At 42.0% G+C, this 17557-nt stretch overlaps 1 protein-coding gene across 2 annotated transcripts in view; it reads left to right on the forward strand.

Annotated features, from left to right (window-relative positions):
• The window catches only part of MYO5B (myosin VB), a 328467-nt gene that overhangs the window by 156577 nt on the left and 154333 nt on the right, over nucleotides 1-17557 (forward strand). For both annotated transcript variants that reach the window (XM_075932680.1, XM_075932681.1), the window contains exons 6-8: nucleotides 2850-2993; nucleotides 6961-7042; nucleotides 15713-15820. In XM_075932680.1, coding sequence (XP_075788795.1) covers nucleotides 2850-2993; nucleotides 6961-7042; nucleotides 15713-15820 — 334 coding nt within the window. The remainder of the gene's footprint in view (nucleotides 1-2849; nucleotides 2994-6960; nucleotides 7043-15712; nucleotides 15821-17557) is intronic.

Here is a 17557-nt window from a genome sequence, read left to right on the forward strand (position 1 = left end):
CCTTTTTTCATGTGCTTAGTCCTTTCTGAGTTGAAGCAAAGTTGAGCACAGGATCGAATGGCATAACAGTAAAAATGAGCTTTTGGAGTACAGAAGCAAGAACTAGGAATCCCAGGTTCCAACCTTATTTTTGACACAGCAATTCATTTACTTTCTAGATTCATTTGCCTCTAGATTCTCTTGTATAAAATAAACTTAATATTTATCTGTCTGACAGATGTGCTGATATGTAAATTGCTTTAAAAACCTTGTAAGTAGCATTGTGTTTTCCCTCTGCAAGCTTTGTGGAATATGATTGTATCTCTAACCTGTTTTCCATACATCAGGTAATAAGTATTGCAGTTATAGGAAATTAGCATGAACTGTGAAGGCTGCCTTTGAATTTTTTCCAGCAAGATCTAGCTGACAGCCACAATGCTGGCATGTGTGCAGGGATTTATGCACTAGACCTTATGCATGAGGACATACACTGCTGCTGATTTATGTAAGGATCTGTATGATGCCACCTATACCTTAGTGCATGGAATATCAGACCTGTCCAAATACATATAAAGTGATTGACCACTAATGGCTGAACCAAAGAGGGATATAAACACAGAAGCCTCAATACTAATATGTCTGATGGTGATTCACCTATTTTAGAGCTGAATTTCCCAAATCCAGCTACCAGTCATTAAAATGTGCAGGTGCATTGACAGCCATGATGAGTTCAGCAAACTGACTCCTTGAGTTTTCTGGCATGCATGGACAGATAAAGCGTTAGTATCTCTTCCTCTAGGAGATGCTTCAAGCTTCTTATCTTATGTGAAAACACAAATCATTCTTGTGCTTGTGCAGTCTGAATTTCCTTCTGTCAGGTGCTATACATGCTCTCAGCTCGCTCTACTCTCTGACAACAGATATTGGCCAGCCGCAGCAGGGTAGCTTTATGCGGTACATAGTACTCTTTGACATGCATCTGGGATCGTGATCTGGCCCCAGAATTGTAAGCTGTTTTTTCTGCCTGCAAGTCTTTGCTGCTGATCATTGTGGTGGTTATAAAATGAATGGGAAAAGCAATGTGTGTCATTCAGAATGAAATTGGAAATGCTATTGCCCGAGAGATATTTCACTCTCTAAATTAAGCAAGAAATATATTACTATAATTATTCCACAGTCGCTTTTAACCATAAAGTCCATTATCAGGCATTTGTATACAACCTCTATCAGTTATGCTGATTAAACACAGTTCTGGTTGTATGTATATCCTGGGTAACCCAGGGTTTCCCTGCGGCTGCTTTGAAAAGTAGTTTGACGTTCTTTGTACTTGCTACCTAGCGTGGAGATGTACTGGGCAGCCTTCCTGCAGAGAGGCATCTCCCCAGTCACCTGGAACCTGTTTATTTAAAAGCTTCCTTTATCCTCTGAGGCTTTAGTTAAACAAGTTCATACTTTATTTGAAATAGTCTCTCTTCCTGTGTTCCTAATACTGACACTTTGATCCATGAAAATCAATGGGAGTTGGGTACCTAACTCTCTTAGGCCACTTTGAAAATCCTAGGCTAAGCTCCTTGAGAGTACTAATGTGATCATGGAAAGCCAATAAACGTACGTCTATACTGAAGCTGGAGGTTAATTTCGAACTCTGGTAGACATATCCATGTTAACTGCAGTCAAGCTAGCACACTGAAAATACAAGTGTAGCTTAGGCAGGGAAAGCAGTAGGAGGGGCTAGTCACCCAGATATGTGCCCAGAGATATAGATGGGGACCAGATGTGGGCCAGCTAGCCTGGTGTTGCTGAGACCACAACAGCTGCAGTTCTATTTTTGGTGCACTTGGTTACAGCTAGCATGGGTGTATCTACTCATGCTGGAAAGTCCATGAAAAGTTGCAGTATAGACATCTGTAGATGCATGAAGGGTAAGGGTAAGGAATAGGGTTATTAAATATTGGTTGATTGAATAGTCGAGTAACCTCATGAATTCTTATCAGTTAGTCGACTATTCTATAGTCCCTGGGGATGTTCTGGCCTCTCTCCCAAGGTGTCCCTTGCCACTCCACGCTGCTGCCTCTGTATCAGAAGCAGCAGCACGAGGTGCCAGGTGCGAGCTGGTCCGTGAGGGGAACCAGTTTTAAAAACCAGCTCCCCTTGCAGACCAGCTGCCTGTCAACCTGTGCTGCTGCCTCTGATAAAGAGAAAGCAGCGCGGGTGGCAGCAGCTCCTGTGTAGGGGTGGGCCTGAGCTCCCAGACCCAGCACGAGCTGGAACTGAGCCAGGCTACCTGCTTGTCTGGTTCATAATAGACTTCAAATGCAGAGCCACAGTGAGGCTAGGTCCTGGATGTGGCATGAGCCAGGACTGAGCCAGGCTGCTAGGCAGCCTGCCAAAAATATTTACTGGCAGGGGGTGGGTGAGCAGGAAATGCGTGTAGTCTTTTGCTTATCAGTTAATGGACTACACTATTACATCCCTAGTAAGGAGGTTTTAAAAAGGCAAGTTAGAGGACTGTTGTGGCTGTGGAATGTCAGTGGCATTCTCTCTCTGATTATTGAGAATGTTAATGTTTGTTGAGTTTCTAGTACTCTTCCAAGATACAAGTCCTTGAAAGGAAAACTAATGATAATAGAGAGAACTTGGTCATATCAAAGATCATCTAGCTACTTTGCCTTCCTCAACTTACTGCACTTGGAATTCTCTGTCTATGTCCATTTGGGAACTCTCTTGCCACCAATCCTCACTTGATTATTTATGGAGTGCTTCAATTTAGTTATCTCTACGTTCTGGAGAGGAAAATTTGTCTGCTGGAGATAATGGGCAAGCTTGCAGAAAGGGTCTTTGTTCTTAATGTTGTGTTTTGGTTCATACAGGCAATTGGAAATGCTAAAACCACCAGGAATGATAATAGCAGTCGCTTTGGGAAATACATTCAGATTGGCTTCGATAAAAGATACCATATTATTGGTGCCAACATGAGAACGTATCTGTTGGAAAAATCAAGAGTAGCATTCCAGGTGAGTTATGCAACATTTTCCTTTGGACTCGTTAATTTTTTTAACCAACTTGTATTTTTCCTTGAATACAGATTACGGCATTCTCTTTAAAAGTCAAACTTTTAGCAGACCTTGTCTTTGGAGACTTGACTAACCAATTTTAATAGTTATTCTGGGTTATTGGGTGAGGGAATGTGATGATGGTTCTGGTTTTCAGAACTCCCTTTATCAGGGCTCTGTTTTTTAAAATCTTTTTGAAAGGTCCATCTAGCCCAGTATCCTGCCTTCCCACATTGGCCAATGCCAGGTGCCCCAGAAGGAATGAACAGAACTGGTCATCAAGTGATCCACCCCCAGTCACACACTTGCTTCTGCTAGACAGATACTAGGGACACCATCCCTGCCCATCCTGGCTAATAGCCAAGGCTCGACAAATCCATTTATCTACTCGCCCGTGGCGAGTAGATTTCAGCCAGTCGCCCCGTTCACCGGCAGTGCGCACATGTGCAATGCAGGTCTGGCTCATGCACGGTGTGGGGTTGGTGAGTGGATTTTGCCACTGTTTGTCAAGTCCTGCTAATAGCCATTGATGGATCTATCTTCCATGAAAGCATCTAGGGCTTTTTTATTCCTGTTACAGTCTTGCTTTCACAACATCTTCTGCTAGAGAGTATCCCGTTTTCTGTCTCTGACTTGTCTCAAATGCTTCAGAGGGAATGAACAGAACAGGGCAATTACTGAGTGATCCACCCCTGTCATCCTATTCCATATTGACTATCAGAAATTTAGGGAAACTCAGAGCACGGGGTTGTATTCTTGCCTTATTCATTGCCCAGCTGTACTGTAAATATGCTAGTGAAACGTACCATGGTTGTTTTGTACTTTGATTATCAATGCAATAGTTCTTAGAGTGCCCGGAGCTCATGCATTGTTTTGTATTTTTAAGTGAACTGAAATGGGAATGCAGAAACAGACCACAGGATAAGTACCATGCATTAGGGCTCTTGTTGCATGTTGTTTTTAAAAAGGGTCAAGTTGAATTATGTTTGTAAATCTAGGAAATAAGTGTCTTAGAATTTTGCAGTTATTTTAAAAAGTGAAAGCCCCAAATGAGCAAACAAACAACAGCAAAAAAACCAGCCCCAGCTTCTCACCAGAGATTTAATGGCAGGTGGGCCCTAGAGTAAAAGTTGCACTTTGGTAATACTTTGTTCATTTGTGGGTGGTGTTTTAATAATAATTTAGAGAGCTATTTTCTTCAAACTATTTACTACATAGTATTTTAATAATGCTTCTTTCCATATATTCTCCCTCTACCTTCACAAATTCATATCCCTCTTTGTAAATGATTTATTCAGGAAGACCTCTCAATAACAGTGCATGTATGTGTACACATGCAAAAAATTAAGGCTATGTATGTATGTATGAACAGTCTTTTTAATGGATCTACTCATAGTCTTAAATCAGGATGCATGCTTCAGTATTTTTTTTGGGGTGGGGGGAGAGCACGCATATGAGATACACATTTGGTTTATGTGTATGTATGTGCGTTGTTAGGTTCAGTCTGTGCTTTCTTTATCTTAGCTGGTTGACTGGACCTGTTTCAGCAAAATGCTGAAGCATGTGTGTAGCCAGACAGGAACCCCCTTTGTAACATCCATTTTTGCTTGCCTGGATATGCAGGCTCAGTGACCGTGAATGGCTGTAAACAGAGATATGCTAATTGCTGACCAAGAGGCTGCCGAGGAGTGCCCTTGACTCAAACCCATATTGATACGAACACACAGCCGTCCGCGGGGGGGAGGAATCTCTTGCCCAGTAAAAAAATGTCTAGAACTCACAATTTAGTTGTCTCTCTTGCAAGTGTAAATTAACTTGAAACTTGCTTGTAAGAACTGGCGCCACAGAAATGGACTAGTACAATTTGGCATCTTAAGATAAGAAAGAGGATAGGGGCCCAAGAGGTATAAAGATGGGTCCAGCAGCACATTTACTCTGAGTGTCAATCTACCATCTATCTGCTGGTCGGGTTAGCAGTTAAGAAAGAGAGCAATAGCCATTGTAACCATATGCTTTTATAAGTCTTTTTTTTTTTTTTTTTTTTTTTAAATAAACCTGTAACTCTTTAAGCTTTAACCTGACTCCTTCAGTTGCTGTAACAGAACCAAGCACAATTTAAAAGAACTTCAGCCAGTCATAAGGGACAGGTATAGGAAGAGCTTGGGCGTTTGGATCGTGTCACTCCCAGGTGACAGATCCGTTGGGGCATCTCTCAGTCTTCCGTAGACTGCCCGCTGCGAAGGAATCCTGTATCTAGCAGCTAAAATCTGAGAGATAATAAGCTCTTCCTATAAACAGGGGCGTCTGTCAGCCTGTTGGCTGCCCTCTGCGACGGGACCCCGGTCCTAGCAGTAAAGTCACGGACATTAAACCTTTTCTCAGTAACACGCACACGCACACGCACACGCACACTGCCCTGACCATCGGCTGACAACGTGCTTCTGTACTTGGTTGCATTGGAGCCTAGGGCAGGGCATTTGCTGTTTTCTGTCATGATTTATATAGTGCCAGGAATGTTTTTTACATCTTAAAACACGATTCACAAATAATAGGAAGGCTTTGCATTTAAATACACCTTTGACCTTAAAGCATTCCCAAACATTAAGGCTGTGTCTAGACTGGCAAGTTTTTCTGCAAAATCATCTGATTTTGCGGAAAAACTTGCCAGCTGTCTACACTTGCCGCTTGAATTTCTGGAAAAGCACTGACGATCTCACGTAAAATCATCAGTGTTTTTCCAGATATACTATGCTGCTGCCGTTTGGGCAAAAGTCTTTTTCCAAAAGACTTTTGCGCAAAAGGGCCAGTGTAGACAGCATAGTACTGTTTTCCGCAAAAAAGCCCTGATCGCGAAAATGGCGATCGGGGCTTTTTTGCGGAAAACCGCGTCTAGATTGGTCATGGACGCTTTTCTGCAAAAAGTGCTTTTGCGGAAAAGCATTTTGCCAATCTAAACGCGATTTTTCCGAAAATGCTTTTAACTGAAAACTTTTCCGTTATGCATTTTCGGAAAATCATGTCAGTGTAGACGTAGCCTAATAGTCTTACCAATAGCTAATGAAACCTTCACTTAGTTCACGTGCTCTTCATTCATAAACATCAAGGTTTCTGCTATAAAGTGGAATCCTGGCCGACCCTTTAAGTTTCAAGGCTTTTAGGGTGTGCTCTAATTAGACACAGCTCTTCTAAGAGGCTTTGAGACTTGGTTTCACTGACTGCAAATCAGTCTGTAATCTTACAGCTGTTCCCCCCCCCCGTCCCTCCCAATAACTATAAATGTTAACTTAGAAATTCAAGTAATTTTCAGATTCTGTGGCTGTGGCTGCGGTGAAGAGGAATAATCATAAGGAAGATAGCAGTGTTCTTGTATTTTGGATTCTCTTGTATTTTGGGTATAAGAGGAGCTGGCTAAATCCCATCTAACACTTGCTCTCTAAATTCAAGTGTTGGTTTAATATTAAGGTGAAAGCAAGATTGTTCATTTTCTTAAGTGTTGTTATACCCAATGCCACTTTAAAAGTGGCTGCTTTACCTGTAATGTGTTTATATTGTTTTAAGTAAGAGTAGCAGTTCCTGATTGCCTACTCCATAGGTTGGGCTAGTAGGGACTAAGTCCACCTTTACAAAGGTATTTAGGTACTTAGGAGTTAATAAAGAACCTGATCTAGGCTCCTACCTGCATTTTTGGGCCTTGGTAAATCTGTTGCTAAGATGGTTGTGAAGTCCACATGCCCTTGAAAGGAAAGAAAGGTATATCGCTTAAAACTAACCCTTGAGTTGCCCTTGGAAAGCCACGCTGACCACATGTGAAGTTGCAATGGTTGGGGTGAACTCTGTGGCTCAGAAGCGTGGAAGATTCTGCTGTGAGCAGTAGAAAAATGAAGGCTGTTGACTTGGCTCTAAAGTTAACTGTGGTTTTTCTCTTTAGGCAGAAGATGAACGAAACTATCATATCTTCTATCAGCTGTGTGCCTCTGCTAGTCTGCCAGAATTTAAAGACCTAGCACTAAGTAAGTATGCTAATCCCATAGTCTGTTGGGCTTTCTGACATGCTCACTACCAGCAGCTTGTTCTTTGCAATAGCAACAAGGTTATACACTATTACTTTAACTGCAACCCTCCAGATTCTCTTAAATTAGATTCTGTGTGCCAAAAAGGGTTAAAAGGAAATAAGTTTGGAAGGCTATTTCTTGTAGATGGGGTGCATGTATGTCTACATCCCATCCTCAGACAGTGTGGGACCTACTGATCAGATTAAATCTTAAGGCAGCTATAGACAGAGGCTACTTGCAGAGGTGTGTAAGCTATTTTATGGGGTGTTCTACCTGAAGTCTAATACTCAGTGTAAAATGGGAATAAATGACAGACCATTATTAGAGGTAACTCATGATTGATCTGAGTGAAATAGATTTTATAGAAGCTGCTTGTTGAAAAGTGACACTGGTTTTGTCACCAGGATTGTGGAGCCTGGCTTATATTTGTTAATGAGAGTATGTCCTTGTTTAGTGTTGGGTGACTACATTTGTTGGATTAAAAATATTAAGGGTCTGGTTTTTATCAAAGGGCTCTGATTTGGTCTTCCTTTTGCAGGGAAATATTGTGCATATAATTAATTGTGCCATCAAACTTGTTTCCATAATTAACTGCTGGCATAAATCCCTTCATTGATATATTTAAGAAAATCATTGGGAGGCAAAATCAGTGTCTTAAGCAGGTAAATCCTAGGACTTGTGCTCACAATTAACTGGGGGGTACAGAAATGAAGATGTAACTCTCTTTGAATTGGATTTTTTGTGCTCACTAAAAAAGGAAGCTCGAATTGCAAGTATGTCCCCATATACTTGTGTTACTAAAATGTGTCAGGTGTGGTGAACAAGGCAACATGGAAACTTGTTATTCTTAGATGGGGGCCCGAGACTTCTTCTGTTTCCTAGAGGATAGAGCAGATGACAGGAAATAAAAAACTCCTGTATTCAGCTTTTCATTTTGGTAGAGATTCCGTTGGCCTTAGGCAAGTACATGGGAACTTTCAGTACTTCGTTTTAACCCTCTAGACATAATCATACTTTGGCTTGCCAGCTTCCACTGGCTGTGATTTGCTGTTCCCAGCTAATGGGAGCTGCAGAAAGTGGCAGCCGGCACATGCTGGCACCCTGCACCACATCCCGCAGCTCCCATTTGTTGGCAACAGCAAACTCTGGCCCGTGGGAGCTACCGGCAATCATACCTGCAGAAGCACGGTGAAGATCCTGTCTGGAGGCCTGCCAGTAGCTTATTGTAATGAGCAGTGTGTGGCCCATGGGACACAGGTTACCCACCACTGAACTAAGGTGTGTAAAGTGTATGGAGATCCTGGGATGAAAGGTTTTGTGCAAATGTCAAGTATTATTAGGTGCTGCTTGTTATCTATTGTTGTTGTTGTTGTTGTTGTTGTTGTTGTTGTCAGAAATGTCACTTCCCTATATAATGGTAGCCACCAACTTTAAGCTCAGAAATATCTGTTTTATCTAGGAACATACTTTCCAATTTATTTCACACTTCAGATATGCTAAAAATTGCTTCCTGCCATGAGCACATGAAGCTTACTGTGCTAAATGATGGGTACTGTTTCTATCAAAGCTTTGCCTTTTTCTTTCTAAGAGCTCAGAGCAATATACAAATATTGTTTGCAGAAGGCAAACAATGAGCTCTAGAGATGGAAAGGACAGGAGAGCAGGGAAACCACATTTTCAAACATAAGCAGGGCCAGCACTGATATCTTAGCCAGCCTGCGTGTACATACTGCTGTTTTATGCACACATGAATGCATACAAAGAAGCAGGGAGGTGAACAGAAAAGTCCCCTTTCATACAAGTGATTCATTCTTCCTTCTGAAATAGACTGGTAGCAAATATAAATGCACTTTTGGCACCATCTTCTCTCATATTGTATCTGTGCTGCTCAGAAAGGGAAGATCGCAGAAACCACGGTAAAGATTAAAAAAAAAAAAAAAGCTTTTCCTTTTTAAAGGAGTTGCCAGGAATGTGGCACAACCTGCAAGAACCTTTGCATATTAAAAATCAGAATATTGTTGACTAGATACCTCTTACTGTCAGCCAGTCATCTGAGAAGCCTTTTCAGAACCCTGTCTGGCAGATCTGTATTCATATGGTCTGTTCTTGCTATGCATTTCTCATAAACAGGGATGGAAAACCATCAGAATATATACCAGCTATTGTGTCTAAAAGGATACGTTTCCTGAAACACAGGCTCTGACCTCCGAGCTCATGGGAAAGTCCTTAATTGACTCTTGTGACCCAGGTTTGAAATCATTTTATAATAGCTGAATTTCCATGGTGCCTGCAAGCAGTAAATCTTTAATGCATGGCAGCAGTAAAGTCTTGGTGTGTATCATTGCGTATGAATTATTAGAGATGAGATGAGCTTACATACCTGAATGCTCAAATCTTACCTCCAGGTAACATGGAACTGTTTATAACCACTCATCAGCTTGACTCAACAATCATTGCCCAAGCTCTGATCATACCCGGGGCGCTTCAGAATCCACTAGCTAACACATTCTAGAGCACACTTTCTAAAGCCCTTGGGTAGAACAAAGCTCATTGTACTTCTGCGCCTACTAGCTGGTTGGTGTGATATCAAGAGGCAAGCTTCAGCTTCAGTTAGGCCATTCAACCCCTGCTGAAGTGCAGCTTGCCTTGTCTCCACTAGATTTTGAGTGTGCGGCTAATGTGTTCTTAAAAAAGCCTCCTCCTAGGTCTAATCAAGATAAACCCCAAAGGGGTGTGCATGTGTCTATTCATTCATGTTACCTTCATGCGAATGAGCAGAACACGATGGGAAAATGCTCTCAATTGGCACTGAAGCCACTGAAGAATAACAAGTCTCAGCCTTTGCAAAAAACCAGCCCCATCTCCGCTCAGCAATTCTTAACACCTCGATGAGAGAGGTGTGAATTCCCACTTCACACATGGGGAAACAGAGGCTGTGGCCTCACAGAAAAAATATTATTTTTTCATTGAGGCAGCTATTTTGATGTAAAAGCTGTGGGCAGATAAGGTACAATTAATTTTTATTTCAGTGTAGCTAATCCTGTTCCCCCATATGAAATTTACCTTGACTAACTACTGTGGTCAAAGTTACCTTAGCTTGGTCTTCACTAGGACTTTACATCAAGATAGATCCCTTCATGTCAGTGACGTATTTTCTCTTGGCTGGAGGGAGGGGGAAAGGAAGCCAAAGGCAGAGAGGTTAAGAGAATTGCTAGATATGGCAATCCTGTGGCAGAGCTGGATTTGATCTGGAATAGGTCAGGAACCTCCATTTCCCATTCCTGCAGCCCTGTTTTCCAATTCCCTCAAACATTGGGCTTGCCAGGCACTGAGGCCTGGTCTATACCTGAAACTTAGTTCAGCCTTGCTTACAGCACTCTGAACTGTGAAAATGCTCATGCCTTATGTGATGTGGCTGGATTGACCTGACCATCACCATAGACACAACTAAGTCAATGGAAGAATTCTCCCATCGCTTCTTGGAGAGTTGGATGACCTATGTTGGTGGGAAAACCCCTTCTGTCAATATGGGGAGCATCTGCATTGTAACAGTGCAGCTGCTGCACTCTACCTGTGCCGCTAGAGTGTAAACACACCCTATCTGTTCAACTTTACATACTAACACCTACAGTGGAGGCAGGGCCGGACCAAGCCCTTTTGGCGCCCTGGGCCCGGGCATGTGGCACCACCACCAGGGCTCACGGCGCATGCGCATGCTGATCACGGCCACTGGTGCACAGCCCAGGGCCCGCCCCTAGGGCACATGGCACATGCGCTGCCCAGCTTGGCCCGGTATGTGCTGCTGGCGTGCGCGCGCCGGGCCCCGTGGCCGTGGGGAGAAGTGGCTGGCGCTGTGGAAGCCGGGCACGCGGTGCCTGATGGCAGCTGTAAGGGACTCCGCGCGCCCCTTACAGCTGCCATCAGGCGCTCCTCATCGGATGGTGCCCTGAGCAGCTTCCCGGCTTGCCCATGCCGCCATCCGGCCCTCATCGCTGTGAGTGACAGAACATCAATCCCACAAGCTATGGAGATTCTCAGAGGAAGGTTTTCAGAATATGAGCTGTGGCAAGGCTACAACAGAGAAAATGCTATAGAGAGAGACAAGTTGTATTTGAGAGAGCGCATCTCCTTTTTTTTTAAATTACATTTAAGTCAAAGCCCCTAGAATTCATTGTCAGGCTAGGAGAGCCCCTTGTGGCTCTCAAAACATGCCTTGACAGCTGGTGACCACACAAAATCTGTTCATAAATCTTTAAACTAGGGATGTAATAGTGTAACGATTTAAACAGGTATATGGTTACATGCTGGCTTCCAGCCCCAATCTCAGGGAGACGGTTGCTGCCCTGAGCTGTGGGCACTACAAGAGAATCCTAGAATCAAAGAACACTAGAACTAGAAGGGACCTGGAGAGGTCATCAAGTCCAGTCCCTTGTTCTCATAGCAGGACCAAGCACCATCTAGACCATCCACATATGACTTATACTGCAGAGCCCCCAGCACAGTTGGTTAAAACTTTTTTATTGTTTTATGTGAAAATTTTGAATTTCAGAAGATTTCAAATGCTCTCTTAGCTGATTGAAAAGCACCAGTCATTTTTCACAAATTTTTGTCTACATTTTTAATTCTTTTTTAGTTCTACTAATAGGTATTGCCAAGCACTGTTTGTTTAAAAGCTGCACGGTCCTTCCCACACGGTCCTGTTTATGAGTCTTGGGGCTGACTTGCAGCACTCTTGCAATTATATTCCTATGCCCTTCTTCAGTACCCACTGCCATTTGTGCCAACAGGCATGATGTTCATGGGATAAAGCACTTAACTTGTTTCCATCGGTGATATACCAGCTTGAACCAATGTAAATCTCGACTTGCTGCAGTTCATAGCTAAACTGGAATGTTCCCAAGTGCTATGCAATGCTCTTCCTGAAAATCATGTCTAATTAAGTGTTCATGCACAGCACAAGGCTGTAATGTAGTAGTGAATCAGGGATTTGCAGTTGTTAAAATCATTCTGCATATTTTAAACACGTATCAAAGTGGCTTCTTCAAGAGATGTTATTTTCAAAAGACTGCAGCTTGTTACACGAGATCTTAAAAAGATGAAAACAGCCAATGTTTCAGCTTGTGTCCACAAATCTTAACTGGTCCAGCTTTCCCCAGAATGGACAAAAAAGGGGAAGTGTCCCTTCTTGCAATATCTCTTGGGCTTAGCAGTCTATATGATAGATACAATCCCTGCTCTGTGATACTTACATCCTAAATTAAACAACAAATTGATAGCTCCTCTGTGTACCCAGCAGATTGTTGTCACAGCATAGTTAAGATACTGTAAATATAGCAGTGTATCAGTTTGGTTACAAGTATATACAGTCATGCAAAATTTCACCTTATTTTAATCAAGCCATAGCTTTGATACAGGGTTCTTATTCTCAATTTAAGTAACAAGGCTAAATGAATCTCCTATGTGCCTCAGCAGTTACTATGCTGCACTTTCATACACATCAGACAACTCAGCATATGTACTGTGACTCTGTATTCAGGTTCCTACAGGATGCCTTCTTCTTACACACCCTTAGATGTGTTCAGAGTTAGATAATTCAGTTTATTGGCACACAGAGCTATTGTCTCTGAGCACCATGTTCCTGTGTGGCATTGTGTGTGCAGTAAATAATTTTCAAGGTTCATAATTTTAGTTCCCTGATCAAATAGCTGGCAATTCTAGCCATTTGGCCAAAAGACCAACAGATGTCTCTGTTCCTTTTTATTTACATGGCTCTATATCTGAATAATGGGATGGAATTTAGGAAATGGTAAATTTGGTTAAAACACAAATAACCTATTAATGTAAGTGAGATCTGTTAAAGTTTGGTGTCTTTCCCGTAAGTTTCTTGGACACCCAGTTATTTGGGACATTTAATCTTGTCTGGACAACTATCAATAGTGTATTGTAGGGCAGTGTTTCTCAACTTTTTTTTTTATCAAGTACCCCTTTTAGATAGATAGATAGATAGATGTGTGTACTCCCAGTACCTACAGTTTTCAGACACACATACTTTTTTCTACCATTGCAACATGTTTAAACAACTTAATCGTAGCAGGGCGGGCGATGAAATTTTTGGGTGTAAAAAGTACAAAAGTAATAAAATGCTGTAAAACTTAAAACAAAAATTCAGTTTTCTCCAAATTTCAGTTGTGGACGTATCCCCCAGAAACACTGTTGTAGGGAACACTCATGATTTGGCAGGAAGTTTGACTAACTTCAGATAGGTGTTGCAATTCTTAGACCACAGAACTTTGAGTAGGATTAGCGACACCTGTGGGCGCCAAGTATTAGTGTGGTCTATACTTAGAGCTTGAATGTACACCTGACCCAAAAGTACTTGGTAAGGTTATAAATGAGTGGAGACATTCTGGTGGTGTTATTGAGGAGTTCTTAAATGTCACTGATAGTCCTAGTGATAGAAATGTAGCCGTGTTAGTCTGGGGTAGTTGAAGCAAAATGCAGGACAAGTCCTCTCTGCATAGTAGGCTGTTTTCCCTGTTGTTCTGTGATACTCTAGTCATGTATTACAATATCTTTTCAAGCTCTGTTTGGTAAAGCTCCTCTTACCACATTTAAAATTGGAATGCCAGCTATCCAGCCCCGCAATTATTTCCATGCTGTTGTCCACCAGACTTTAAGAGTCATGAAAGATGTGACTGCATCAGAGTTTTCTTTTTAGTTTTGATTTTCTAGCAATGCTCAGTTCACTCAGAAAAATTTAAAAAGCACACTAGTAGCTTTTTAGCTGTGCCTGGAATTCTTCTAGTTCATTGTAAATGTCTGTATCAAGTAATAATACAGGAGTCTTTTTTGTTGCCAGTGAAATCGGAGAGAGACTTGCCATTGGCCACAAGCGTTAACTCTTTGTGGGTTCTGTACTTTCAAGTGATAGCGCTTCCATTGGACCGGCTTGAAATTCAGATAGCCAGGGCTCATAAGAACCATGTTTTGCTTTCTGCTCATGTGGGTTTGCATTGCCTTTGTGTTTGGAACAATTTGAACCCTCATTATGAAACTAACAAAGACTTGCCTCGCCTCAAGACAAAATTATGTTGAACTAACACATTTTTCACGTGGTTTTTGCCCAATATTCAGTCCTGAGTTTGCTCAAAACTCTAGTTAGATTGCAGGGCGAACCTCAGCAAACTATTTGCTATACCTATCTTGAATTTTATTCTTGAAATAAAACCATAGATATGGGGAAGTTTACACTTTGTTTGGCATTCCGTTACATTTTACACATGTCTAGCTACCCTTGTCCCTGTCACTTTATCCGTTTGTGCGCTGAACACCTATAGACTTCAATAGAGAACTGCACGTGGAGGCCTGGCAAAGTTGCATTAAAATAAAGACCATTCCATTGCATTAAAATAAAGAGTTCACTTTGCTGAACAATGTGACTGCCTTGACCAACTTTTGCTTGGTTGTCCCTGCTGTTCTGTATGCAGCTAGTAAGACCTCAAGAAGCACAGTAGTGATAAGTGTTTCAAGTGATCACTCATGTTTAAAGTACAGCGCTCTGTTAAAAACCCTGAGCTCCTTCTCATTGTCCTAAAATGGACTCTACAAGCAGAAGAGCTGAACTAATCATAGAGCTAGGGAGCTTTAAATATACACATTATGTAGGTTTTAGGCAGAGACTATAAATTCTACGGAATTGATATTTTCTCCCATGAGCAGACAGTAAAATCTTGCTACATTGTGCAAAACTGTTCACATGTCACTGAAAGTTGAATTAGTTCTGGGCTGAAAAATGACTCAGCAACAGGGAGGTCTAGGTTTAGATCCCATTGATTTCTGTATCACATGCAATTGGCTTACAAGCGAAAACTGCTTTCCCCCCTCATTGCCAGACATCATACTCAAACTCTCCTAAGAGTTGGGGTCTGAGTTGAAGTGGGGGTTCTCTTCTCATGACTGTCTCTGGCAGAAATGTTCAGATAGGACCAAAACTCAGCAGTCCCGTGTAACATCCCCTGGGTTTGCACAGGGATAACGCCTTGGAACTTCGGGTATGTCTCCACTGCAGAATTTTTCTGGGATACCGAAAAACTCAGCCATAGCCAGGCAACATGGTTGCTCTTGCTCTTTTTTTTTGTGGAAGTGCAAACACACTCTTTTGGGGAGCCCTGTGTATCTTGTTTTACAAGGGATAAAGGCTCTGCCGAAAAAGGAGGCTTTTTCGCCAAATAGTGCCTAGACGGTGCCAAATGACAGAAAAGCCTCTTCCGGAAAAGCAGTCAGAAAAAGTGATAGTATAGACCTAGCCTTCGAGAACAATTCTGTTGATACACAAGAGAACCAAATCGAGCTCCTCTTCTCTCTGGGTTGGCACTTCAGAGATATCTGGAATAGACAGCACAGTGTGGGTAGTACAAAACCAGCAGATCTGATTGTGTGCATGCACTGTTTTTACATAGTCACTTTTTAGAGCAGAGCTTGATTTTTAAGGAGACCATCTGCCTTCCAGAGATGGACAGCTCGGGTGAGTACAAGGCATGTCAAAAGTAAGTACAAGTAAATGTAAGCAGCGGGTGTTGTGCCTCTCATTTGCTGTTTCATTCATGCTGGTGTTTGATTTTCTCCTAGCATGTGCTGAGGACTTTTTCTACACTTCTCTGGGAGGTGACACAACTATTGATGGAATTGATGATGCTGATGATTTTGAGAAAACCAGACATGCTTTCACCCTGCTTGGTAAGGGATTATTTAAAAGGCTCCAGGTGGAAAGCTTCCTAGTAGAGCTCTTGGGTGACAGTGTCTTGCAAAGACTTTTAATGCTTAGCTGAAGCTCTAATGTGGTGATGTAACCCTCAGAGGCATAAATCCATTTTCCTTTTGACATACGTGGTTTTTTATTTTGTTCTCTGGGTAGGGACTGTGCGAGGATTACATCAAGTTTCTCACACTTAATGTCAATATGCTAGTGAAAGGTGTATGTGGGGAGGGGATTGGGAAAATAATTGTGGAGTAATTTCTAGACGATCATTTTAGGTTTAAAGTAACATGGCAGTTTTATTTCAATTTTGATTTAGTCTCAATATTTTCCCCCCTGTCAGTCTCTTTTCAGAAAGTGCTAAAATATCTTTACTTTCTAACATACTTCCTGTTGAGCCTGGCTAAACACAGTGATGTGTGTCACTTCATACACCATCATAGTACCATTGCCAAATATTGGAGCAACCTAAATAAAGGGCCATAGTGGATTCTACACCCTACATATACATGCAGCCAATGGCAGAATGTCCCAATATTAATAACCACATGCAGCGTTCCTATTGAGTACAGTACAGCAATCTGCCATCTGGGGGCACGGCTAGACTGAGTTTTATTTTCGAAAGAGGATTTTGCATATCTTCTTCCAATTGCTTTTTCGAAAGTGGGTCTTTCGAAAATGAAAGTAGTCTGGATGCATACTTTTTTTCAGGGAAAAAAACCCTTTTTTGAAAAAATGCTCTCCCTAAAAAAAGGAGGTTTACGCGGTTTTTCGAAAGGTTTTTTTTTCCGGGGGGAAAAAACCCACTTCCAGACTACTTTCACTTTTGAAAGACCTGCTTTCGAAAAAGAAATCAGAAGAAGATATGCAAATTCCCACGGAATTTGCATATCCTCTTCCAAAATTAAAACCTAGTCTAGACGTGCCCTAGGTGGCCTGACCACAATATGGACTACTTGTATGGAAAATAATGTATAATAGAGGAAATAATACATGCTTTCTGAATCTGATACATTTGTAGGGGTTTATTCCTGTTCTTTAATTGTAGTTGATCTTTTAAATGTAATTTTTAGTTCTTCACTGCACTTCATTTTATTTCTTCGGGTATGTCTACACTGTCACCCTAGTTCAAACTAGGGTGGCTAATGTAGGCATTCGAACTTGCAAACGAAGCCCTGAATTTAAATATCCCGGGCTTCATTTGTATGTTCCCGGGCGGGCGCCATTTTTAAATGTCCATAGTTCGAACTACCTGCCCACGGCTACATGCGGCACGGACTAGGTAGTTCGAATTAAAGCTCCTAATTCGAACTACCGTTATTCCTCCTGCAAGGAAGCGGGATATACAGAGCGGCTATATTATGCACCTGACAGTGGTACTGCAGTGGCACAGCTGTGCTGTTGGAAGGTGTTCAATGTAGACATAGCCTAAGCTGCTTGTTTTTCCATTTCAAATCTTCTCCACTTCTTGCTGTTCTTTATCACCAGAAACCTTTCACCGACCTCCCCTTTATTCATCCTGGTAACCTGAATTTTTTTTCCTCTCTCCCTTTCTTGCCCTCCTCCCACTCGGGCTGCATCCAGATCCTGTTGTTCCTCCCTTATTAACATGTTCAAGGTCTGAACATTTGCTTCCTTTCACCCCAGAGCCAGTTCTCTTGTTCAACAACTCCTTCCATCCTTCAGTGTCCTCCTCTGACCCCCCACAGATGCTTCCC

This window comes from Pelodiscus sinensis, chromosome 6, assembly GCF_049634645.1.
Source record: "Pelodiscus sinensis isolate JC-2024 chromosome 6, ASM4963464v1, whole genome shotgun sequence".
Classification (NCBI taxonomy): Eukaryota; Metazoa; Chordata; order Testudines; family Trionychidae; genus Pelodiscus; species Pelodiscus sinensis.